General features: G+C 35.7%; 1 protein-coding gene across 2 annotated transcripts; it reads right to left on the bottom strand.

Annotated features, from left to right (window-relative positions):
• Positions 1-20,174: 20,174 nt before the first annotated feature.
• LOC108147319 (caltractin) lies at positions 20,175-21,329 on the bottom strand. 2 transcript variants are annotated; one of them, XM_017273955.2, is made up of 3 exons: positions 21,189-21,329; positions 20,970-21,132; positions 20,175-20,910 (listed from the first exon to the last, which is right to left on the bottom strand). In XM_017273955.2, the coding sequence occupies exon 3, from the start codon at positions 20,887-20,889 to the stop codon at positions 20,335-20,337; it is 555 nt and encodes a 184-aa protein (XP_017129444.1). In that variant the 5' UTR covers positions 20,890-20,910; positions 20,970-21,132; positions 21,189-21,329; the 3' UTR covers positions 20,175-20,334. The 2 variants fall into 2 exon arrangements, with proteins under 2 accessions (XP_017129444.1, XP_017129272.1); XM_017273783.2 differs by having other exon boundaries at positions 20,175-20,897; positions 20,970-21,329.
• Positions 21,330-26,996: the final 5,667 nt, after the last annotated feature.

The following is a 26,996-nucleotide window of genomic DNA, read 5'->3' as shown; positions in this document are numbered from 1 at the left end:
CGAGCGTTCCTGAACTAATTGCAGCTACCAAATCAGCATGAAGCTTGATTTCGTTGAAATATTTGACAAAATTGGGTGCATCCCTTCGAAATGTTTAAAGTTTTGGAGAAAAAAGGTCGCTATACACTATAAAAAAATATACGGGAAACAATATCCGTATGCTTTATCTGTCACCGACTTTGTGAATAGCGAAATCAGTAGAATGTTAAAGGAAGAAATTAAAAGGCCTAGCCGAAACCCTTACAACTCGCCAGTTCTGGTAGTCCCAAAGGAAGGAGAGAATCAAGACGGAAGCCGTAAGTTAAGACTCGTTATTGACTATATAAAATTAAATGAAAGTACCATACCTGACAGGTTCCAAATGCAAGACCCATCAGTAATACTATCTTATTTGGGGAAAGCAAAATATTTTTCAACAATAGATTTAGAATCAGGTTTTCATCAGATATTAATGAATGAAAAAACATCTTTTTCAATAAATAATGGAATAATGGAAATATTCTCAAATTCGATTGAACAACATAATGAAGACTTAAAACAAAATTATAAATATATTATTAAATGCAAGCATGAAAATTTCTTTAGACAAACGCGAAACCAGTTTTCTAGGATACATCGTATCTTATAACGTCATTGAGACAGACCCAAAAAAAATGGACACCATTACTTAATATCCGCTTCCAAAAAATATTTGGGAGCTAAGAAGTTTCCTAGGCCTTACGGGCTATTATAGAACATTTTTTTTAAACTACGCCTTTATAGCCAAACCTCTAACAAAATACCTTGGCGGTCATAATGGCAAAATTTCAAAAAGAATGTCAACAAAATGTTAAATCAGCTGGATGACCCAGCTATTAAAGCTTTTGACGAGCGGAAATAAAATCTCATTGCTCAAATAGAACTAGTTCTACCGGACTATAATGAAAAATGTACCCTAACCACAGACGCAATTGGTGAAGTTTAACCTCAAAAAGGTAATCGATTACTTTTATTTCAAAAACCCTATCTAAACCAGAACAATTTTGTGGAACTAATAAGAAAGCACTTTTAGCTATAGTATTGGCCCTTAAAAATCTCAGAAATTACTTATACGGAGTGATTGGAATTGAAATTCAAACCGATCATCAACCATTATCTTTCGCAATCTCTGATAAGAATCCTAGTATAGAAATGAAACGCTGGTATTCCTTCATAGAAAGTTTTACTCCAAAAGTCATATATAAACCAGGTACAACTAATGTAGTTGCAGACGCCTTATCAAGGATGCAGATTAACAACTTAACTATAAGTAACGAATTGGTCTCAGATCAAAACTCTCAGCATTAAGTAGAGAGTAGAGAATGTTATACAAGAAACCCGAAAACCCTTAAACCAGTTTAAGCAACAATTGCTAATAGCAACGGGGAGGTACACAATACATGAGTCGATTACAATATTCGAAAACACCAGACATATAGTACAATTTGACACTCCCGAAAATTTGATATCAATCTTAAGTGAATACATTCCTTCTAATATAACAGTAGGTATTCATTGTACTTTAGAGGACTTTTATAAAATTCAAAAACCACTTAAGGAAAGTTTTATGAATACATTTTTGTATAGAAGAATATTTGTCCAAGATGTGGACAATTCTGAAGACAGAGCACTTATAATCGAAGAAACACATTGTAGAGCACACAAGGGACTTGACGAAAATTATAATCAAATCAATAGATTGTATTTTTGGCCAAACTGGACAAAGACATCCAATTAAAATTCTAATTGAAGAAGCCCCAATCACAAGTAAAGAAGGGAAAATTTACACATTGACATATAATACGCGCAAAGTCTCACTTTCATAACTTGCATTGACGCTTACTCAAAATTTCTAGTAGTATCGAAAACAAAGTAATGGAAATACTACAGCAATTTCCACAAGCCAATGTAATAATGACCGATAATGAACCGAGCTTTACCTCGGCCCAATTTAAATCTTTTGCACAAAGATGCGGTTTAACTTTACTTTACGCCGACCCAAGGCACAGTACCTCAAACGGACAAGTTGAAAGGGCACATTCTACCTTAACAGAATTAGCTAGGTGCGTATAAGAAGAATTTAATTTTACCTCAAGAATATAATCAGAGCATTCTACAACGAAGCAAATACCTTTTGACGTACTTTATAATAAAATAGATCACGATAACATTCCTCAAATTTTAAAAAATACACAATTGAAAATGTTAGAAACACATAATGAAAACAGAAAAGAAAAAGTATATCATGTAGGACAGGTAGTTTATGAAAAAACACGGAGAAAGAAATAAACTTAAAACTAGATATAAAAAACAAGTAATTAAGTAAAATTTACCTAACAAAATAATAATCAACAGTATAAATAAAATTATTCACAAAGATAATATAAAATTCTAAATATTAATATATATTACCTATTTTTTTCCCATTCCAGAACATTTTTTATCAGGTGCTCACCTTATTTTATTTCCCAAATCAGAAATAATTGACTTTACAAGTCGCGAGTACCTTGTATTCAAGGACAATAAAGACGTATTGACGTATGATTCATACGCAGACTTATTCCACGTAACTAACTTAAGTTTTTATAAAGAAATAATAAAATTGGAATCAGATAATATAAAAAGTGAAATTAAATATGATTTAGAAGTAATCGAATTAATTTGATCACAATTAATTTCAATTAGTTCAAAAAAAGGAATAAATGAGTAAGGCACTGTGTGGAAATGGTTACCTGGAACTCTGGATCATGATGATTTTATTAAAGTTCAGAATAAAATCAATGAATTAATTGAAAATAATAATAAGCAATCTAATATCAATTCCGAATTGTTCAAAGAAATATAATCCCTTTCTGATGATTTTAAATTTGTTTTTATTGATCAATATTTACCACTGCGAAAACATCGCTTACGATTATTAACATTTGATCTGCAAAATTTAATTGACACAATCACACTTCCGAAAATTTACGTTTTTAATACCAACATTTTAAACAATGATGACATCAAGGAAATATTAAAACACAAACAAAAACCAGTAATTATCACTGACCTAATGGACATCTCTGTTTTTAAAATCGCACTTCATAAAGAACTTTTAATTATTTATATAAAATACCCAATAAAAAATAAACAGATGAAAAATATATCACGCCAGAGCGAATTCTCATATCGATGGGAAACTAGTATTAAGCAATCAAGTCGCAAAATGCGCAAATATGTTTTATGAAATGTCTAACCTTAAGAACGAACTTTTGAATAATTATTGCACTTTAATTAAGGAAAAAAAATTGTTTTAGCCGATTATTAAATGGAGAGAAATCCAAGATGGTGCCATTCTTATACATGGTGACAATATTGTTAACAACTTCCATTTAAACAGGTCATATTTAATAACATTTAATGTTACAACCAAAATTAATGTCTCGTATACCAATTTGGAAAAAAAAAATTCTCTTCAAAAATTATGAAATATCCGATTACATTTTATCAAATAACTCGGAACTATATTTAGATAATATAAATATCTTAAATCCTTTATTTTAAATAAATAATACTAAAATATCATTTACCTTTATATTATTAATTTTAATCATTATAATTTGATTTTTTTACTTATAAAATACATATATTTATATATTATTTGTAACCAAAAAACAATGGCCAGAAGCAGAAAAATTTATTTACCAAGAAAATGTTTTAAGAATTTAGAGATCAATTAAATGAATTTCATATTGAATCGGGACGATCCATTTTAGAAGGGGGAGAGTTATCCAACCCGTGAAACCAGGCCATTTATGGCTTTTATAAACAATAATTTCAATCTCTGCATTTGCCTTTGGCTTTGAGGTCCGATCTTGGTTCCCCAGCTCAGTTAAACAAATCAAATTTGAAGTAAACATCAGTTTCCATTCGAAGCCAAATCAATTGCGCCTTTTGTGTTGCCAGTGCCCACCAAATTGCATCGGTCAGCATAATTGAATTTCACAATGAGATGCGACATTTTCATCTTAAGCTTTTAATCTAAACATAATGTGAAGCTCTGAAGTTTAAAAGGAAAAGCTCCTGGCCGAGGTTCATTGGATTTGATTTAAGATTGGAGAGTCAGTCTTATTTTGATCGAGACCGCGATCGGTAAAGAAATATTACAAAATAATTTGTGTTTAATAATTTTATCAATAAAGGTTTAACATCATAAAATATTTGAAAATAAAATTTATATTTTTTTCTTAAAAATTTTTTTAAAAAAGAAAAAAAAATGTATATTTTTTTCTTAAAAATTTTCTTAAAAAAGAAAATTAATTTTCATGGTGTGCATGGAAAGTTTTGAGAAAGTTTCAACGAAATTTGTGAAGATAAGTGTATTTGCGCACGAACTCTACAGCAGTGGACGGCACACATACTGCAACATTTTTGCGCTTCTTTGTGTGAGTAATTTGGTCGACGGAACTTAGCAGTGCGTTATGCCTCAAGACGTGGAGAAACATCGATGTTTTCAAAACATCGGTAACATCGATGATGCACAAGTTGAGGTAGTGGAGTGGAGGCATAGACAAATATCTGAAACATAAGTAATATTGATATCAAAGCTTGTGAAATGTTGCGTTTATATGTGCAAATTAAATTTATCACTAGTAATATTGTTAAAATAATATATTTTTTATTTTTTGTAACTTGGTGTTAAACCTTTTTATTTAATTTCACAAGTACAATACACTTTGTTTTTCACAATCGAATTTCTTACTTCCGAACTGTTTCTTGATCAAAGATGGACTGCCGGAATTTATTTTAAGCGCTCTCTTAGTTTTGAAAAAAAAACATTCGTCGTGGATTGTATCTTTCCCTTTAAAAGTTTCTTCGTGGTTTGTATTTTCTTCTATTAAAATTTCTTCTTGGTTTGTACCGATTTCTAGTTCTAGCCGTTGTTTTTTGGTTACAAAAATTTATGTATATTATGTAAAGTAATAATATTAAAAATATAATGATAAAAATTAATAATATAAAGGAAACTGATATTTTGGTATTATTAATTTTTACAAATGGATTGATAATGTTTATATTCTCAAGAGTTAGCTCCGAATTATTTGAAGCAATATATTCGGAAATGTCATAATTTATGAATTTATGCTGAGCTATATAGTTTAATATTTTGTTTTCACTGTTAATGTAGGTGCTGTTATTAATGATAATTGAGTCATTGAACAAAATTAAATATGAACCTTTTGATTGAGTGTTGTCTACTATATTTGTTCCTGTTATTAAAATGGCACCATCCTGTAAGATATCTATTTTATTATTAATTTCCATTATCTTAGAGCGAAAAACGCCGTTTAATAATTTTATAAAACAATTAGTTTCAAAACTTAATTTACAATACGATAAACATTTATTTCTTAAAATTAGTCATTAGGTTATATTTGTTTTTGCAATTGGCAACTTCATTATTTATTAATATTTTTCCATCGGATTTTGCAATAGCTATTGTTTTGTAAAGGTCACATTTACTGTTAATCATGGGATATTTTATGTAAACTACAAGTAAACCATTATTTAATAAAATTTTAAAAGTTGATATGTCCATTAGGTAAGATAAAACTACAGATTGTTTTTCATGATTGTAAATTTCTTTAATTTCTTTAAAACGAGAAGTTTAAAATTTTTGTATTAAAATTTTTTGCTTTTGCTAAGATAATGGTATCTAATAAATTTTGTAAGTCAAATGTGAGTAACCGCAAACGATGTTTTCGTAAAATTGTTTCCTCGTTGAAAACTACATTTTTTAAACTTTCAGTAAATAATTTTGAATTTATTGTGAATTGCTTGTTGTTGTTTTCAATTAGGCTGTCTATTTTGTTCTGAACCGTTATGAAATCATCATGATCAGGATTACCTGCTATCCATTTCCATAAAGTTCCTGTTTCATTAATTCCTCTTTTTTGTCTTTTTGGCATTATTTCTGATAAAGTTAATTTAATGAGTTCCAAGGCCATTGAAATTCCCATTCTATGTCTGTTTTTGATGTTTTTGTCAAAGATCTGGTTTCCGTGTTAATTATTTCTTCATAAAAACTTAAATTAGTTATGTGAAATAAATCTGCGTATGAATCGTACGTCAATACGTCTTTATTGTCCTTAAATAATAAAACTTCGTGACTTGTATAGTCAATTATTTCAGAACTTGTTAAAAGTAATAGGTTGAGTATAAGTACTGAAAAAAACATTTTTCTGAAAAAAAAAAAATAAAATATTGTTGTTTATATTAGAATTTAATATTATCTTTATGAATAATCCTATTTCTATTGTTGAATATTATTTTGTTAGACCAAATTTCCTTTACAACTTGTTTTTTATATCTGGATTTAAGTTTGTTTCGTTCCCCATGTTTTTTTTCATAAACAACTTTGTCCTACATGATAATCTTTTTCTTTTCTGTTCTCATTATGTGTTTCTAACATTCTAGATTGTGTATTCTTCAAGATAATGGGAATATTATCATGATCAATTTTATTATAAAGGATATCAAATGGTTTTTCGTTTGTTGTGGAATGAATGCTCTGATTATAGTTTTGAGCGGTTTGTATAACTATTAGTTAAATTAAACTTCTCTTTTATGCAGCGAGCTATTTCTATTAATGTCGAGTGTGCTCTTTCTACTTGTCCGTTTGAAGTACTGTGTTTTGGGTCTGCGTAATGCAAAGTAATTCCACACCTTTGTGCAAATGATTTAAGTTGGGCTGAGGTAAAACTAGGTTCGTTATCGGTCATAATTACTTTTGCTTGGGAAAATTGTTGAAGTAGTTCCATTACCTTAATTTCAATGTTTAACTTATTTTGAATTTCTTTTACTTCAAGGTATTTTGAATACGCGTTTATACAAGTAACAAATGTTAAATTGTGCGCGTAGTATATATCTATATGTAAATTTTCTCCTTCTTTAGTTGGAATAGGGGCTTCCCCGATTGGAATTTTTATTGGGTGCCTGTTATATTTATTTTCATTACAAATCAGACAATTTTTATATATTCTTTTAATTTTTTAAATAAGTTTGGCCAATAATATAACCTACTGATTTGTTTATAATTTTCATCTAGACCCCTATGAGCTCGACTGTGTGTTTCTTCTATAATTATGGCTTTATCTTCATCGTTTTCTATGTCTTGAAGAAAGATTCTCGTAAAAAGAAATGGGTTAGTGAAATTATTTTGTAAGGGTAATTGAATGTGATATAAGTCCTCTAATGTACAATGAATTCCTACCGTAATGTTTGGTGGAATATACTCTTTTAATATAGTTATTAAATTTTCCGGTGTATCGTATTCAATTATGTGTCGTGTCCTGCCAAAAACTTCCAGTGACTCATCATGTATTGTAAACCTTTCCGTTGTTAATAACAGTTGTTGCTTAAACTGATTTAACGGTTTACGGGTCTCTTGTATTACATTTTCAAAACTACTGTCAGCAGAATGCTGTGTGTTTTGATCTGAGTCTGACTGTTTTGTTTGTTCTAAATCACTGTTTGTAATGTTATTTATTTGTATTCGGGATAATGCATCGGCTACAACATTTGTTGTACCGGGTTTTGAATATCAATTACCGCTCCTATTTTTTTTTTAAAGATTAAAACCTAAAAGTAAGTCGGACTCTAACCCTTCTATTTCATAAAATACTTGTTTTGTGTTAAATATCGTTATTAAATGATAATATTTTATTATTGTAAGCCCATTAATGGTTGAAATTCTTTTGTAAATTCCCCTTTTTATGTAACAAGATGTTGCTCCTGTGTCAATTAAAACTTTTAATTCCTTTTCGATTTTTTTGTTATTTTCATTAAGTAGGGTAATCCTACTTCGGATTCTGATCTAAAAAATGATCCTCTTCTATGTTATTTACTCTCATAATTTTTTGAGCAGGCTGATTAATTGAACCAGTTGGTTCCCGCTTTAACTGTGGATGTGATTCAAATGGTTTGTTTTGAGTGGCGCTTATATTTGTTTTTTGCGCTTGGTTTTGATTATAATTATTTCTTGGATAACAATTATTATAATTTTTTCTGTTATTATTACCCCTGATAAAATTATTATTAGGACGAATTTGATACTGAATTGATTCATCTATCTCCATGGGTTCAGGAGCAGGCTGTACCTGATTGTTATTAAAGTTACAATTATTATTTTGTCCCCACTGATTATTATTACTCTGACTCTGATTCCATTGATTATTTTTAACTTGTTGTGGAGATCTTTGATTGTATCTCAAATAGTTTGAATTATTGTAATTAGTGGTCTTTTGATTAAAAGAATTATTATTTTGTTCTGGGCCATTAGTATAATTTGAGTTATAATTGCGAGCGAATTACTTTCCATCTCCTTTACAAACGCCATTGCATTAGGCAAGTCAGTTGGATTCATGGAATAAAGAGTCGATGATATTGGGCCGTTAAGGCCAGCTATGAAAACTCTTAGTGCACTCTGTCTATGTCTATCATTAATTTCTGAAGTGATTAGCTTATTACGACCATATGTCATTATAGTTTTGTTAGTCAGTAATGTTAGTTTCCTGTACACTTGGTTATAATAGTCCATTACACTTAGTTTTCCTTGTGTAAGAATACTTAGTTCTTGTTCGATAATGTGTAGCGGTCTTCTATCGCTAAAAACGAAATCTAATCTGGCTAAAATAGCATCAAAATTTAGGACTGTTCCGTGGATGGTTAGAGCATCGTTTGCTTTTCCTTAATATTGATAGTGCTGCGAAATATCGCTTACTTTTTCGAATATACCGACTCATAGCGTTTTCTGCTGCTTCCCTCCAACTCACATAATTTTCAAGTTCCCCCGTAAATTCTGGAACTGATTTAATGATTTCATAGGATTCTTCACATTTTACCGAATTGTCAACTTCTTAAATTTTATAATCTTCTACTTTATTGACATTCGTTTGAAGTTCTGCTTTCAGTGTTTCTATTTCGTTTTTTAAAGAATTTACCTCTGTTGAATCAATCAGTTTTATTAATTCTTTGGTCAAAAAGGCTTGCTTTTCTAATTCTTGATTCGCCATTTTACTTGTGCTTGGCGCACTAATTTATTAAATAGATTCAAAAAATCTTCTAGATCTTCCAGGATGTATTAAATAATTTATCTTTCAAATTAAATTTTTACTTAAATATAATTGTTCATAATTCTTACGATATTTTAATTTTGAAGCTTATCTTCTTTGATGATGGCAAGGGAATGCCCTTCAGCTTCCTTCCTTCTTTGTTATTTTGGTTGTAGTCGTGTTGAATATTGGCGAGGGAATGCCCTTCAGCTTCCTTCCTTCTTTGTTATTTTGGTTGTAGTCGTGTTGAATTTTGGCGAGGGAATGCCCTTCAGCCCTTCCTTCCTTCCTTCTTTGTTTAAATGAAATATTTCTGTTTTTATTCTTCTTTCCCAGTTGATATATTTGTGTTTTTATTTAACTTTCTTTATTAATTGTGTTTTTGTTTATTATTCTTGATTTATTATTTTTGATTTATTGTTCTTTATTTATTTGCTTTTTGTTGTGTGTTCTTGTACTGTGAATTAATTTTTTCGGGCCACCTTTATTATATATTAGCAGCTATTTAAATGGATTATTTCATTAATTGATTTCAATTTAAATTTTTTAATCACGATCACTTTCACAATGTTGGGTGTCGTTGGTTTGTTGTGGATGTTTTAATTTTTCCACTAAAAATGGTTGGGTTTTTGCGGCGTAAGTTCCTTTTTAATATTAACTTGTTATAATTAGTAATTTTTTTAGAACTTTTTTATCACCGCCCCACGTTGGGCGCCAATTAAATTTATCACAAGTAATATTGTTAAAAAAATATATTTTTTATTTTTTGTAACTTGGTGTTAAACCTTTTTATTTAATTTCACAAGTACAATACACTTTATTTTTCACAATCGAATTTCTTACTTCTGAACTGTTTCTTGATTAAAGATGGACTGCCGGCTTAATTCTAAAATCTTATCCAACGAACCTCGGCCAGAAGCTTTTCTTTGAGCTTCTAGAACTTTTCCTTTTGTTTAGAATATAAGCTTAGGATGAAATCATGCCATCCTGTTGTGAAATTCAAATATGCTGACCGATGCAATTTGTTTGGGCTTGGATCGCAATAGTTTGAACTAAGAACGCAATTGATTGGACTTCGAGTGGAAACTTATGTTTACTTTAAGATTTGTTTGTTTATCTTGGTAGGGAAACCAAGAGCGGACCCCAAAGCCAAGGGCATGGGCAAAGACAAAGGCAAATGCAAAGGCATAGACAAAGATTGTTTAAATTGAATTTTGAAAAAATTGTTTATTAATTCCATAAACGGCCCGGTTTCACGGGTTGGTTAACTTGCATATGTGTATGATTGCACGAAAGGTCATGGTGTTTGTATGAAAATATTATTTTTTTAGGAACATCAAATTCAGAGGAATTTGTGGAGGAGCCAGCTCCGAAAAAGAAGCGCGAAACTTCAGTTGCTTGAGATCATTTTTTATAATTAAACAAAAACAAACGTTTGAACAAACTGTGATAAACAAAAACATTTTTTTTCCTAAACATCGATGTTTTTTGTGAAAACATCGCAAACATCGTTGTTTCTCCACCCCTAAATGTCTCCCTTACTACGTTGCAAGCTTTTGACTAAATGTTTTATTAGCTCCTGTGGGGGCCAGAATTTATAGGAAAATAAATTTCAATAAATTTAGCGAAATATATTTTGCCCTTCAAATTCGTATATTTCTCAAGCCACAAGTAGTGTATATCGCTGACATGATCGAATATCGCTTTCTTTTTCTCTCAGAACAGTAGCTTGCGTAGGCAGAGAATAAGCGAAAGAAGGAAAATTCCATTAAAGTTTGGCAACGTTGCGTTAAGCAGGCAGACGAGCGTCAGCTAGTCGCATCGTTCTCTCGTGTTGATGGAGTCGCATAGCGCAAATCCAAGAACAAAAACCTGGAAGGATTCCGTTATTTTAAGTTTCGCAACCTTGCTTAGTGCAGACAGCAGCGCGTGCCAGAATTTTCGTTCACTTCATTCCAAATCGTAAAACAATACACACGTCTACGCTGCGATCGCAGTTTTGAAAGTGAATAAAAATTGTAACGCCACGTGTAACTTGTGTAAAGTGTTTAATACCGGCGAGTCAGCCAATATTAAGTTATAGTGCTATACGTTGATTGAAAAACTACAGAAGGTAATTGTGGATAAGATAGGCAGGTCAGTAAGTGATAGTGTTATTTTGTTGCAGCAGGCCAATATCGTCGTGTTAGTAAAAGCCGGTCAGGAAGTACCGAGCTTGCTACAATCGCGCTCGATTACTGGTCGGCGGACAACTTGAGGATCAGCATTGTGAGGCAGCGTTAAATTCTTGTGTCCACATCGCTCGTTTACGTCACCGGAACACCGCACGCCACGTGCGGCTTGATCATATACATCTTGTGCTCATAAAAGACGCCCAAAAGGAGACTGAGCCAGCAAAAATATCTGGCCTCAAAACTTCTGCAACTAGCCCGCCAAACGGATACGACTCCTGACCGCAGCATGCCAAGTGCTGCGTGGTGATTATCAATATTACATATGTGTGGCCGAAAATAAAAACCGTCTACAAAACTATACACTGCGCTGACACCGCTACGCACAGCATGCCACGTGCGGCCACCATGATCTAGGATCACTCCAACATTGTGGAAGGCGTTGAGGCAGTCATTTGACTGCAGCTTCATAACCTCACCGGCACGAGCCACGCGCGGCATGAATAAAGTATAACTGACGAAACCCCGGGATTTAGCAAGTTGCCCAAGGACTAAGGATTGCTGGAAGATGTTGTTAATGTAAAAATGTGACGAACAGTCGAGTTTTTCTTTTGTTTTGTAAATATAGTTTAGATTCTTAAAAGCTCTTGTATTTTAGGTTTTTGATCATAGCCGCTTATTTAGAATCCATTTATACGAGATAATTATGTTATAAACCCCAGCCGTGCAAATCACACACATAGGCTTGAACGTGTATATATATATATGTATACATAATTTACTTTGTATTATGATCTGCTATGGAATAATGATAATGTTAAGGAAAAATATCCCGTTAATAACTGATCGTTAATAAGCTAAAGCTTATAGAATGAAAAGCACCGGACGCGTATATAATATTTTATATTATATTAAATCGAAAATTTTGATTAATTTGGTTAAATTTGTGAATTTATAAATAAAATCATATAAGGGATAACCGCCAAATTTCTCACGTGGTAGGGAGGGTACAGAACGGGGAGTGAATATCACCTAGCTACCCCGAACTCTTGATTAATCTTGATCTACTTAGTCTACATCGTCCGTCAGTTTATCAAAAAGTCTGTTTACATCACTATTTGTTTGGAACCTGTTAGATTACCGCTTAGCGCACTTAAAACTTTTTTTTGTTTTGTGTGACAGTGTTTATCATATAGAGGACGAGGAAAGAACCACCCCCCATCCGGCGAGTTTAGTACCGAGCAATGCTAGAAGTGCACGACTCCGACTCCTCTATACACTAGATGGAATATTTTTCGAACATCTAGTGCTGTCTACTACTGTACACTACACAAATAGGAAAATGGCGCCCAACGTGGGACAGCCAGAAGCTTAATGTTAGTCAAAAAGTATATTGGAAACCCTAGAAACCCTAGGAACCGAAACCACCGAGAAGTCTCTGTATTTCAAAGTGCACGACGCTAGGAGAAGCTTTTGCTTCACGGTATTGCTTTACTATTTTTGTTATTTTTTTTGGTAGATTCAGCTTAAGCTTAGTTTCATTTCTCAGTTGTTTGAGGCTTACTATAGATTTGTTGTTTGGAGACGCGGCCACAGTCCGAGAGCTTACGAATTGGGACGACCACACAAATCTAGGAACCAGCGCAATCTGCAGAAATCGGAATTAACATGAATCATAAATTTTCTGTGAATTAAGGTAAAGAGAACTACATAGGTCTCTAGGAATCGCGATTATATTTCGAGTTCTTACGGAATAGTCGACCAGAACCAACAGTTACTTTATACCTTGTTTTCAGCAATTTTTCGTTAAACTAGTTTCAAAAAGCTGATAGTCTATGCTTGGAAATGCAGAGTATAGGAGAGACTTCGATCTCTGACCAGTGTAGGAAACGTCACTTGAGAGGCAAGAATACAAAAGAATTTTGATTTAATTGGACAAGTGATCAAGATATAACTAGGAGTGTTTTATGTAACAAGCAGGCAGTTGTAAAAACAAACACGGACCAGAGTAAATCAATATTTTTGTAGCCAGACTTGAAAATTTTGTCGAAAAAGTCTGTACGTCACAGTAATCTCGATTTGTCACTCGCGGTGGACGCTGAGATAACATCCTGTACAATTTGTACACAACCATTGATCGCGAACGATTTAACAGCATCTACGCCGTGTCATACATTCCACCTGTGCTTGAGGCGAGTGGATGTCCAGTTTGCAATCGTGAGTGCACGGTGCAACAATTATCTTTGTCAAACAACAACCTATTAGCAGAATTGTCAGCTGCTGATAGAAGGACAGGAGGAGTTAATGCGACAAACAATATTTTACCGGCCGGCAGAAACGCAAGTAGAGATAGAGCAGCCGGTAGAAGAGGTAGAAATGCAGGACATCAGAGAGGTACAGCACTACGTGCTGAATGACACTTAGGTCGAACCGAAACCAGCTAGAGGATCGCCATGAACGAAGTTTAGACACAGACTCAGTGGTAGATGTTTCTAGAGCGGAAAATTTGGAGGATATAGAGAGCGTAGTTTGCACTGCTATGCAAGCACAGCAGCAAAGCTTTAGACAAGAGCTGTATGAGCTAATTAGAACGCAAATAGCGAGTCTACAGATTGGTAGTTCAGTTCAAACTCCGAATAGGAGGGTGGCCGATAATCAAGGACGACCAGCGGAAGCAAATTTTGAAGGAACTGTGTATCAGGATATTCGTCTGAATACTCAGCGTGTCGGTAGGTCAATTTCTTCGATTCAGCCAGATAAGGTGCCGAATATTATTCAGAGCTGGCACATCAAGTTTGATGGATCCAAGGCAGGTTAACAGGCTGAGGAATTTCTTTATCGAGTGCAAGCATTAGCTAGACAGAATTTAAATGGAGATCGTCAACTGTGCGATAATTTGCATTTATTTTTCGTCGGCAAGGCTAGTGAATGGTACTGGAGATTTCACCGGACGTATCATCAATTCAATTGGATAGAATTTTGTAGGGAGTTCCGTAATAAGTTTAAAGAGAGTGGTACAGATATGGATATTTGGGAATCAATAAATAGCAGACGTCAAACAGATAAAGAGCCATTTGAAGAATATCAATTACAAGTGGAAAAGCTTGTAGCTCGTTTGAGTAACCCAATCTCAGAAGAATCCTTGGTAAGACTTCTTATACGGCATTCTAAGCCTTCTCTTCAGTATGAACTTATGCATTTACGCATAAACACTTTAGCTAGTCTTAGAGAAGAAATCAGGACTCATGAGCAGTTTTGCAAGCAAATAAAAGCTCAACCAGCGAAGAGTAGTCTTCAGCAACGCTCGTTTGTCTCTCAGATAGAACAAGATTTTGGCGGTAGCGAAATAGCAGCGATACGCAAGCAATTTAAATGTTGGAATTGTGAGCAACTTGGACATCGTTTTGACGATTTTCTTGAAGTTCGCACTATCTTTTGCTATGGATGTGGGGCAAAGAACACGTACAAGCCCAAATGCCAAAAGTGCAACCCTGCGGAAAACTATCTGATGGATGCGCCGGTCAAAAACCCCGCGTCGCATCCAAGGCAGTAAAATCCGATAGTGGTACCCAGACATAACGATATATTGAATTAAGCACGGATATATCTAATAAACAACCGGACAGAACATTACCAGCTATCGTTCAATACCCCCCAGCCATATCATAATAGAATAGCGAAATACGCAGCAGCAAGAAAACGAATCTTTGGAGACGTTAGCTCTTGCAATCTTATTGAGAAAACCAGGCGTTCAACCAGTCGAATGCGCAGTTTCTGGAAAAAGGTTTGAGGAAGCCGAAAGAAATTGATCTCCGCAATTTTTATGAACTCTGACAATCGACTTTATACTGATATAAGCATAGCTAATCATCAATATGTAGCTTTATTGGACTCAGGTGCGTCCATAAGTTGTATAGGTGGTGCAGTAGCTAAAGAATTAGGCCAACAACCAAAAGTGAGTAAGCGTTCAGGCAGAATCCGAACGGCAAACAACGCCGAATGTTCAGTTACAGGAAAACTAACAGTTGAAATCAGTTATCGCGAGCTTACCAAGCCGGTAGAGTTCTTTATAATAACAGACCTCAAACAAGATATTTATCTTGGGATTTATTTTTGGCGAGACTTCGGTTTACTCAACAAATTAGTCGATGACAAACAAGCCGTCTTGGCGTTAGACGTAGGACGAGAAGACGATGTTATGGTTATGGCAAACGTGCATTTTCTGTCAGCAGGACAAAAAGAAAAACTAGAAGCAGTTATAACTAAGTTACCTTCTCAAGAAAAAAAATGGTCTTGGTAGAACTCATTTAATGGAGCATGTTATCGATGTAGCTGACGCGAAACCAGTTAAGCAACGCCACTGACCAATCTCGCCAGCCAAAGAGAATCTGATGTTGATTAGAAAATATGTTAGCGTTAGGCGTGATTGAAGAATCTAAAAGTCCATGGAGCAGCACCTGTGTTCTCGTTAAGAAAGGAACAAAAGTTCGCTTATGTCTCGATTCGAGAGAGGTGAATAAGTTAACTGTAAAAGACGCTTATCCACTACCTCATATAGACGGGATACGAAATCGACTACCTCCTGCGCGCTTTATCACTGGTCTTGATATGAAACACGCTTTCTGGCAAATACCGCTTAAGGAGAAGTCCAGACAATATAAAGCTTTTAGTATACCAAACAGGCCTCTATACCAGCACAAGGTGATGCCTTTTGATCTTTGTAATGCAGCTCAATCCTTGTGTAGACTTATGGATGTAGTTATACCTGATAAGTTGCGTACTAGAGTGTTCGTATACTTAGACGACCTTTTGATTTTGTCAGATGATTTCGAGTCACATATGGAACTTTTAGAAGAAGTCGCTTCGTACCTTCGCAGCGCAAATCTTGCAATCAGCATAGCCAAGTCGAAGTTCTGTATGAGTGAAATTAAGTATCTAGGTTTCGTCATAGGACACGGTAAACTGAAAGTTGACCCAGGCTAAGTAAGCGCGATTGAACAATTCCAAATACCAACCACCGTCAAACAGCTACGTTGATTTCTAGGTTTAGCGGGCTGGTACAGGCGTTTTGTGGATAACTATGCCACGATTGCCGTTCCTTTGACACACCTGTTGAAGAATAACAAAGTTCTTATTTGGTCTAAAGAAGCAAATGAGGCGTTTACTCAGCTAAAAGCCAAATTAATTTCATCTCCGGATTTCAAGAAGGCATTTATATTACTTTGTGATGCGAGCTTATACGGTCTAGGTTGCGTTTTAGCTCAAGAAAATGAAGATGGAGTCGAATTGCCTTTAGCATATATGTCGGAAAAGCTAACGAAACCGCAGCGAAATTACTCAGTCAGTGAATTAGAGTGCTTAGCAGTTATAAAGGGAATTAGCAAGTTCAGAGCGTATATCGAAGGACATGATTACTGATCATTCAGTATTGGCTGATGAGACAGAAAGACCGGACAGGACGTTTAGCGAGATGGTCGATTCATCTGCAGGGTTTCTTGTTCACGATCAAGCATATGTGGTTGCGGACGCATTGTCGCGTCGCGAAGAGGAATTAATTTCTGAGATAAATGATGGAGGACCTGTGATTGATCTGGCTTCAAAGGAGTTTCAGTCAGAACAGTATAATGAAATAAGGAAACAAATTCAAAGTAACCAATCACGCCTTCCTGATCTCAGGGTCGTGGATGATTTTGTGTATAAAAGGACCGAACCATCCAAGTGAAATTTATTGCAAAACGAGGAGTCATGGAAACTCTGGGTTCCCATGAACCTTGTAGGCGAAGTTTTAGCCCGAGCACATAACGCACCCGATGCTGCACATATCGGCATGAGCAAGATGATCGATAAGATCAGACGGTATCTATTCTGGCCAGGAATGGTAACGCAAATACGCAATTATGTGTCAGAATGTTCCGTTTGCAAGTCAACAAAGAGCTCAAACCGAGTTCTTAGACCACCCATGGGCAGTCCAGTAAATTCTGATCGACCTTTTCAGAAGCTTTATATGGATCTTCTTGGTCCATGTCCGAGGTCCAAGAAAGGAAATATAGGTCTACTAATAGTCCTTGATCATAATACAAAGTTTCATTTCTTGCAACCGTTACGGAAATTTACTTCTGATACTGAATTCTGATTTACTTCATGATATTTTAGAGCATTCCATAATCGATTTGGAGTAAAACACGTTTGTACAGCTATCTATTCGCCACAAGCCAACGCGAGTGAGCGAGTAAATAAATCCGTTTTAGCAGCAATTAGAGCATACGTAGGTGCTGACCATACGAGTTGGGATTCAAACATCGACGTGATAAGCGCTTCGTTAATATCGAGCGTACATAGGAGTACAGGATTTTTTTCGTATTTTCTTTGTTTTGGACAGAACATGATAATCAACGGGCGGGACTATGAGTGGCATTAAAGTCTGCCGACATGTTGCAAATAGCGCGCAAAACAGACTAAAAAGAAAATCTCGGAATCTCATTCAGCAAATGCTAGGCTATATAATTTGCGGAGTCGATCGATACATCTGAAAGTTGGAGACTGTATTCACTCGCAGTTTCGCTCAAAGCGAATATTATTTAAAATATATAAGGACGTGATATATTCGAGAGATAATGCACAATGCCCTTTTTCAGTTAACCCCTCGGCGAGATGTTACTCTGACTGAGTTAACTGTGGTTGTGGGGGCCAGAATTGATAGGAAAATAAATTTCAATAAATTTAGCGAAATATATTTTGCCCTTCAAATTCGTATATTCCTCAAGCCACAAGTAGTGTATATCGCTGACATGATTGAATAGCGCTCTCTCTTTCTCTCAGAACAGTAGCTTGCGTAGGCAAAGAATAAGCGAAAGAAGGAAAATTCCATTAAAGTTTGGCAACGTTGCGTTAAGCAGGCAGAAGAGCGTCAGCTAGTCGCATCGTTCTCTCGTGTTGCATAGCGCGATCTCTCGCGCGTCAGCAAAAGCGCGTAGGAGCTAAAAACAAGAAAAAAAACCTGTAAGGATTCCGTTATGTTAAGTTTCGCAACCTTGCTCAGTGCAGACAACAGCGCGTCACACGTCTACGCTGCGAGCGCAGTTTTGAAAGTGAATAAAAATTTTAACGCCACGTGTAACGTGTGAAAAGTGTTTAATACCGGCGAGTCAGCCAATATTAAGTTATAGTGCTATACATTGATTGAAAAACTACAGAAGGTAATTGTGAATAAGATAGGCAGGTCAGTAAGTGATAGTGTTATTTTGTTGCAGCAGGCCAATATCGTCGTGTTAGTAAAAGCCGGCCAGGAAGTACCGAGCTTGCTACAATTGCGCTCGATTACTGGTCGGCGGACAACTTGAGGATCAGCATTGTGAGGCAGCGTTAAATTCTTGTGTCCACATCGCTCGTTTACGTCACCGGAACATCGCACGCCACGTGCGGCTTGATCATATACATCTTGTACTCATAAAGACGCCCAAAAGGAGACTGAGCCAGCAAAAATATCTGGCCTCAAAACTTCTGCAACTAGCCCGCCAAACGGATACGACTCCTGACCGCAGCATGCCAAGTGCTGCGTGGTGATTATCAATATTACATATGTGTGGCCGAAAATAAAAACCGTCTACAAAACTATACACTGCGCTGACACCGCTACGCACAGCATGCCACGTGCGGCCACCATGATCTAGGATCACTCCAACATTGTGGAAGGCGTTGAGGCAGTCATTTGACTGCAGCTTCATAACCTCACCAGCACGCGCCACGCGCGGGGTGAATAAAGTATAACTGACGAAACCCCGGGATTTAGCAAGTTGCCCAAGGACTAAGGATTGCTGGAAGATGTTGTTAATGTAAAAATGTGACGAACAGTCGAGTTTTTCTTTTGTTTTGTAAATATAGTTTAGATTCTTAAAAGCTCTTGTATTTTAGGTTTTTGATCATAGCCGCTTATTTAGAATCCATTTATACGAGATAATTATGTTATAAGCCCCAGCCGTGCAAATCACACACATGTTCAGCCCACTGTAAAAACCAATTTTCCTGATAACTTTACATAATGTAGGTTGCTGCAGCATCTTCGATGGGCCCAACGAAACTGCGTCAACGGATATGTACGTAAGTCAACGAAAACCTTATATTGCATTTCATGAATATAATATTTTTGGGGATTTGATTGTGTGTCGTTTAATCGGATAGGCTTGAACGTATATATATATATATGTATACATAATTTACTTTGTATTATGATCTGCTATGGAATAATGATAATGTTAAGGAAAAATATCCCGTTAATAACTGATCGTTAATAAGCTAAAGCTTATGAAATGAAAAGCACCGGACGCGTATATAATATTTTGTTTAATAATATTGATTTGGATTTAAAATCGAAAATTTTGATTAATTTGGACCACATAAGTCCGTGTTTGAAATACAATGCTGCTTTTACATGAATTAAATTTGTGAATTTATAAATAAAATCAAATAAGGGATAACCGCCAAATTTCTCACGTTTTATCAAGGTAGGGAGGGTACAGAACGGGGAGTGAATATCACCTAGCTACCCCGAACTCTTGATTAATCTTGATCTACTTAGTCTACATCGTCCGTCAGCTTATCAAAAAGTCTGTTTACATCACTATTTGTTTGGAACCTGTTAGATTTCCGCTTAGCGCACTTAAAACTTTTTTTTTTTTGTGTGACAGTGTTTACATATAGAGGACGAGGAAAGAACCACCTCCCATCCGGCGAGTTTAGTACCGAGCAATGCTAGAAGTGCACGACTCCGACTCCTCTATACACTAGATAGAATATTTTCCGAACTTCTAGTGCTGTCTAAATAATAACGGCGCGCCAGCGAGCGGCGCGCTGTACACTACACTCCGCAATGGTATAAAAGAATAGAATTTAGTTCAGAGGAGCAATTATTTTCCTGTATTTGTAGATTTTAAATTTATATGATTTTACTTCATCTTCGCCGACAGGTTTAAATTGAGGAGTTGATTATTACATCAAATTACATTTGTGAGCTCGCCATAAGAACAACTTTTCCGAACTTTTCCGGCAGCTCTCTAATACAAACTGGTCTTCTTCATGATTCGCAGAAACTCCTCCTGGTTAACCTCGCCGTCGTTGTCCAAATCGGCCTCGTCGATCATTTCGCGCAACTCCTCGTCGGTAAGCGTTTCGCCCAGTTCGCGCGCCACCCTCTTTAGGTTTTTGAAGGAAATCTTTCCAGTCTCGTCATCGTCAAATAGCCGAAAAGCTTTAAGTATTTCTTCCCTAGTGTCCTTCTCGGCCATCTTCATAGTCATCAGGTGTAGAAAGTCGTTAAACGAAATCCGTCCACTGCAGTCCTTTTCTATCTCTGCGATCATCCGTTTGATCTCTTCCTTTTTCGGCTCGAAACCCAAAGCCCTGATGGCCACCTTAAGTTCCTTGACCTCGATGAAACCAGTGCATTCGTTATCAAATAAGTCAAAGGCCTCTTTAATGTCTGATTTCTGAGCCTCGGACAGTTCGAACTTGGGTCCAGACTTCTTGCGGCCCTGTTGCGTAGCCCGCTTTGAGTTAACGGGAACTGTCGAAGCATTGGCTACGTTGGCCACAGCAGTGGTGGTCTCCATTTCTGCAACTAATAGGGTAACCTTCTTAAACAAATCCGGAGGTTTCTCCGATATTAAGACTTCTTAATTTCATAACTCACGCAAATTTGGACTCTAGCAGCGTCGTAGTTTTACTTCACGTTGTTTATGACTAAGCGCACCTGAATTTGACTTGATGCGGTCAACCAACGAAGCTCTGCCTCTGTCGTGAGTTGTAGTGGAGGGTTGATGCGCGACCCTTGCTGCCTTGTTCAGCAGCTGTAACTAACGAGCAGCACTTCAAATTTCCGCTACAGAACCGTTTTGTTACTAGTGGTTACATTCAAATTGATTGCTTGCCGTTAACAGGCATTAGGTTACTAAGGTTTCAGCTCTTCCCATTAAACACAATTTCCATCGTTTAAAGAGAACAAATCGCTATTGGCGGCTAAGAAAGGACGAACAAATTTAAACGATAAAATACTAACAAAGTACACTATTCCGGACCATCGATTAATCTTTCACCATGTACCAAAATTCTATGTACGTCAAGATAGCGTCGGTGATTTAGCGGCGATTGGGGAATTGTGAAAACCGGTCGGTTTTTTTGTTTTTATATTCTCAGTATTAGCACACGTAATTTAAAAATTTTAATATTAAAATAAATTAATTATCTAACGACCTATATGTGATTTCAGAATATTAGAAGTCTTCAAGTGTTTAACACCTGCATTTGAAAAATCGGGTCAATATGTATGATAATAGCTTATTAGGCTCCGTCTACCGTTTACCTTTTATCGTCTACCGTCAATTTACCGTCAAAATATTCCACCGTCAACTTCTGGTGTTCCTATTGTTTGCCGTATCACCCAGTACATTTAGTATATTATGATCCCATCATCCGACTGCTCAAAACAAAATTAAATTCAACCAAATCTAGTAAATTCGTCAGTGCCCTGCACTACATTGTGCTGCTGCTGCTGATGCTCGGCGGCATTTAAAAAAAAGCCACAACCAATATAATTTCCATTTTTTTTTACTAATTGTTGGCTGAATTCGCTCTTCTTTGAGCACTCGGAAGAAGAAGACGTTGACGGTCTTCTCAACGTTCCTCCAAAAAATACTGTTATTTGAAATAACTAAAAACCACACTATTAGTTCAAGCTTCTTGTCAGAAAGTTTATTAATAGGAAACCGACAGCCAAAAAAAATGGCTCCAGAAAGCTTTTAAAACCCATTGTAGGTAATTAACTAGCGGATAAACAAATAAAAAAAAAAAAATGAAAATATTTTTTCAAATCTTAATTTGTTTTTTATTGAGTTCAAAAAAATGTTTGTTGGTGCAATATGTTATATAGAAATAAATGCAACAGAAATGAAGCAACTTTAGCCGAAGATACAAAATTTTATTCAAAGGGTATTTTATGCTATGCGTGGTATTTATCAAAATTTTGTGCTGTTCTAACTAAAAATTAATTTCTTTGTTATAAAACTCTGGTACACGTGTTTACTTCTTTGTATATGCGAAAAAAAATTTTCAGGCAAATCAGATAAGTGAAAATTAATTTTTTTTTCAAAATGTGACATACTAAAAATTTTGTTATGTGGCGTTCTTGAGCCCGGGTTGTTAAAATATTCCACTTTTTTAGCAAAGTTTAAAGACGCGTCTAATAACACATAAGTTGCTTAGATCGGATGCTCCGTTTAAAACGTATTAAAAAAATCCTTTTTTGTTAACCTTTTTAAACATTTCGCCCTTAAGATTCCTGAACTTTTTCTTTATAACAGTTTTTTCTGCATAAATGTTTTCGAAAGTTATTAAGCAAAAAAAACTGCACCTTTTTTCTCAGTTCAGAGCAGTTAATGAGATAAATGAAATAAAAAAATGGTTTCAGGTTAAACGACAAAAAACCTTTTTCTCTAAATATTTATTAAATTGTAATTATTTTCCTAATTTCTAATTTCCTAATCCTATTCCTAATTTAAGCAAACGTATATTAAATTAAATATTAAACACATATCCAACCCTAGCATCATCACTAGGAGAGACAAACTAGCTATATATATCCGTCTGTTTGGCCAATCAGTTTTGAAGCTATTAGTAGAAGTTAAAACGAGTAGGATCGGACGACTATATGATACAGCTCCCGAAGGAAAGACCTAGAAAATATATTCTTTGAAAGGGGAATAATAAATTTGAAACCTTAACTATTTTAATTCATTCATTTGCAACTGAAGAGAGCGGACTTGTTGAAGAATGTGGATGTTTTTAAGACAAATGAAATAAAATATAAAAAATAAACTGGTGTACTACAAAATAAGCGAAAAGACGGTAAGACAGAAAACTAGTTATCAACTCAAAAAATCTGTGATATGATTAAAACAAGTGCATAAGTATTTTATATTAGTGCTACGCTTTAAAAAAAGCTCAAGCACGATCTTACTCACCCTCTCTATTTACCCTCAGTGTAAAACCACCCACCATCAGTTCCGTCCACTGGCGCACCAACAACATGCAGCGATATCGTCGACTACAGCGCCAAACACAACGGCAATAAAAGCTTTGACAACTAAACCTAACCGAAAAAATATTCAACAAGCGGGCCTGGTCATACAGACTGGTATGGATCGCTACATCCAAATTAAGCGTAAACTACATCGCTACATCCAAATTAAGCGTAAGTTTAGACCGTAAAACACCTCGTTTGGTAACAAAACACAATAACCCGTGTCCAAAGAGACAATGAATTACGCGGGAGATCTAACGACAACAGATTTGCCCTCCTAGCTGAAAATGAACCAAAGCCCTCACCAATTTACTTTAGGCAGGATAGCTCAGCAAAATTGTTGCGCTGGTCGCGGACGGAAATTTTCGTGTTGTTCCGCTCACTAAATGGAATATTTACGAAACCAAACTTCATACCAAATCAGAAAAACATTTCCGAGCTGTGTTCAAATACCTTGAGGAAGCTAAGAAAAACGACTATACGTACCAACTAAAAAGCATCAAGGGCTTGCAGGCTGTATTAAAAGGAATCGAATCTTAAGTAACCCGCAATGAAGTTGTCGATGCCCTCAACGAAAGTAATGTAGAATTATAGATATTGCACAATCACCACCAAGTATTAAAGACACATTATTTGTACAGAATATTTAAGATTTTCTTTGTTGAATTTAAAAAACACTTATAGGTCTCGTTCAAGTCATGCCTATTTTTTTCTTGCAAATGATTCTTAATTCTTTTACATATATGATTATTTCCTAAGACCGCGAAGCTGCGTTGTCGGCTAAGCCAGCAGTGGAGCGGTCAGCGCCTATGTATCTATGTATATAAGTCAGCGGCGCCGGACGTTCGCTGCCGCAGAGAGGATGTGTTATGTTCAATTGATGAAAGAGCAGTCGCGCATCCCAGACATGCCGATCCAGCTTTTCCAGGCCCCACCCATACATTTATGTAAGGTCACATGGCCTGGCACTTATTGATGAATAATTTGTATGTATTTGACCAGATTGTTTCATTTAATTTATTCAGGTTTTTTGCACTAATATTGTTCAAACAGGAAGACACCTAGGGCCCCTACTGTTTGGAATTTTCATAAATGACTTGCCTCAAGTAGTTCTCTCTTTTCAAGTTATGATGTATGCTGACGACGTATAACTTGGTTTGCCGTTATAGAACCCCAATTCCCATGAAATTTGCTGTTTTTAAACAACTCGAAATGTAGCTTTATGTCCTTTTATCGGAAGAGGCTTCTCCTCACTTCATGTTCTATTGGGTCGAATGATCTTGAACGCATAAATTTCGTAACAGACCTTGGAGTGTTATTCAACCACAACTTATACTTCTCTGATCACATTGGCATTATAGTTAGTAAGGAATTTGAGGACCCCTATACCACGAAACACTTATATATTTCCTTGGAGAGTGTTTGGTCTGTGTTTGGTCTTCTTAATATACCAATTATCAGGACCTTATAAAATCGGTACAGAAACAGTTCCTTTTGTATGCTCTACGTGGTTTAAACTGGGATAATCGTCACCTACCATCTTACGTAGATAGACTGCGTCTACTGAACCTGCCCTCCCTCAAGGATCGTCGCACCTCCCATGGTGTCATGTTCCTTCACAAATTAATAACTGGACTTCTTCATTCAAGCTAACTACTGGGTCAAATACGGTTTTCCATCCCTGTAAGGTCTACTCTTCGCTTTCGACCTATTGCCCTCGATATTTGTAAGAGGAATTTCGAGGTACATGATCCATTTCGCGTTTTATATTCGCAATATAATGAACTGTATTTTTTGATATTTTCTGAATGCTCTGATAATTTAATTGTAACAAGCATCCTAACTCACCTGTCCTTGCACCCTCCCACTTGATGTGAGTCGGGTACTATGTTTATGTTGGCAGATATTTGCTAACTTTAATGTAATAAAAAAAAACAAATTAAGTATATGAGCTGAACATAGCAGCCACTTGAGTCAAACAAAATATATATACACATAACATGTGAAATGACCTCCTGCGAGTGGTTATAGAATGTCTTTGACCAAAAGTGATATCAGGGTAGTTGTGATCTCCCTTGTCGCATTTAAGAATGTTTTCCCAAGTTAGGGATAAACAAGCCACTTCGTGGGATATTAGAAATAAGATAATAAGCCCGATTATAAGATTTTATGAGCTCGTTGCATGTCATTTTTTCAATTAATAATTAGTAATTAGTAATTAGTTAACATTCTTGAGATAATACTGCACCAATTGCGACGTCTGCAACTAATACGAAGGAACTTTTAGCCATACGACTTTTATATAACTCAAAAATCACTTAAAGATAATTTTATGAATAAATTTGTATACACAAGAATATTTGTCCAAGATGTGAAAATTCTGATGGCAAATCACTTTTAATCGAAGAAACACATTGTAGAGCACACCGGGGACTTGAGGACTTGGCCAAACATACTAACAAAACGAAGAGAATACATTTTTATACCCTTGCAGAGGGTATTATAATTTCAGTCAGAAGTTTGCAACGCAGTGAAGGAGACATCTCCGACCCTAGCCAAAGTAATAATGACCGATAATGAACTGAGCTTTACTTCGGCCCAATTCAAATCTTTTACATTACGCAGACTCGACACACTACACCAAAAGTACCAGTTGAAAGGGCACATTCTACATTAACAGAATTAGCTCGATGCATTAAAGAAGAATTTAATTTCACTGACTATTCCGAAATAGTAATAAGAGCCGCTCAAGAATATAATCAGAGCATTCTACAACGAAGCAAATACCTTTTGACGTACTATAAGTTAAAACAGGCAGTTCCCAAGAGAAGAAACTGCCGAGTTGCGGACCATATCCGGTGGCCTGCACGCGCAGCGAGAAAACCGCTGACCGCGCGTTCCGGGTGCAAGTGCCCGGAGTCAGACTAAAGCACTCGCGGAGCGAGTGATCGCCACGGGCCGGGACAAAACGCTGACCCGGCACCTTGGTGACACCGCTGCAGTCAGGCAAAGGCCTGAAGCTGCAGTTGGATAGGTTCTTTAGTTTAGTCAAAAATTGTACTCCAGAGAAATAACTCTGCATGGCGTATGGAAATAAATAAAAATATACAATAAATACTTAACGGTTTTATAATTGTCGCCCAACTCAACGAGACTCACGTGATCCAAGTGCAACAAATTGCATGTGAAAGTAAAAAGTAAAATTAAAATCAACGACTCAAGCGATCCAGTGCAATAATGTGCAAGTGAAAATATAAAAGTGCGGTCAAGAACTGGCAGATGAAAAATACAAAAATCAAACCATATTATTTCCTAAAACTTTTAACAAAGTGAAGGAAAACTGAAAAAAATTCCTCTAAGCAAGAGGAAGAAAACCCAAAATCTGCAACTCAAAATCTAAGTTCTTGAGATAATACTGCACCAATTGCGACGTCTGAAGCGTTGGCGGTCAGGGTAAATTTTTTCATAGTCCGGTTGAACTAGTTATACTTGAGCAATGAGATTTTCTTTCTCTCCTTGGTGTCAATTTTTTATAAGATACGATTTATCCTAGAAAACAAAACATTGATTTTTCTTAAAAGATTTTCATGTTTGCCCTTAATAATATATTTATAATTTTGTTGAAGTCTATATAATGTTGTT

Source organism: Drosophila elegans, unplaced genomic scaffold (genome assembly GCF_018152505.1).
Source record: "Drosophila elegans isolate 14027-0461.03 unplaced genomic scaffold, ASM1815250v1 contig_402, whole genome shotgun sequence".
In the NCBI taxonomy this organism is placed as follows: domain Eukaryota; kingdom Metazoa; phylum Arthropoda; class Insecta; order Diptera; family Drosophilidae; genus Drosophila; species Drosophila elegans.
The sequence above is the reverse complement of the archived record's forward strand: the minus strand, read 5'-3'. Positions and strand labels throughout refer to the sequence as shown.

Bases quoted from the DNA above. Each gene is read 5' to 3' on its own strand.
- LOC108147319 (XM_017273783.2), bottom strand. From the start codon at position 20,889: ATGGAGACCACCACTGCTGTGGCCAACGTAGCCAATGCTTCGACAGTT.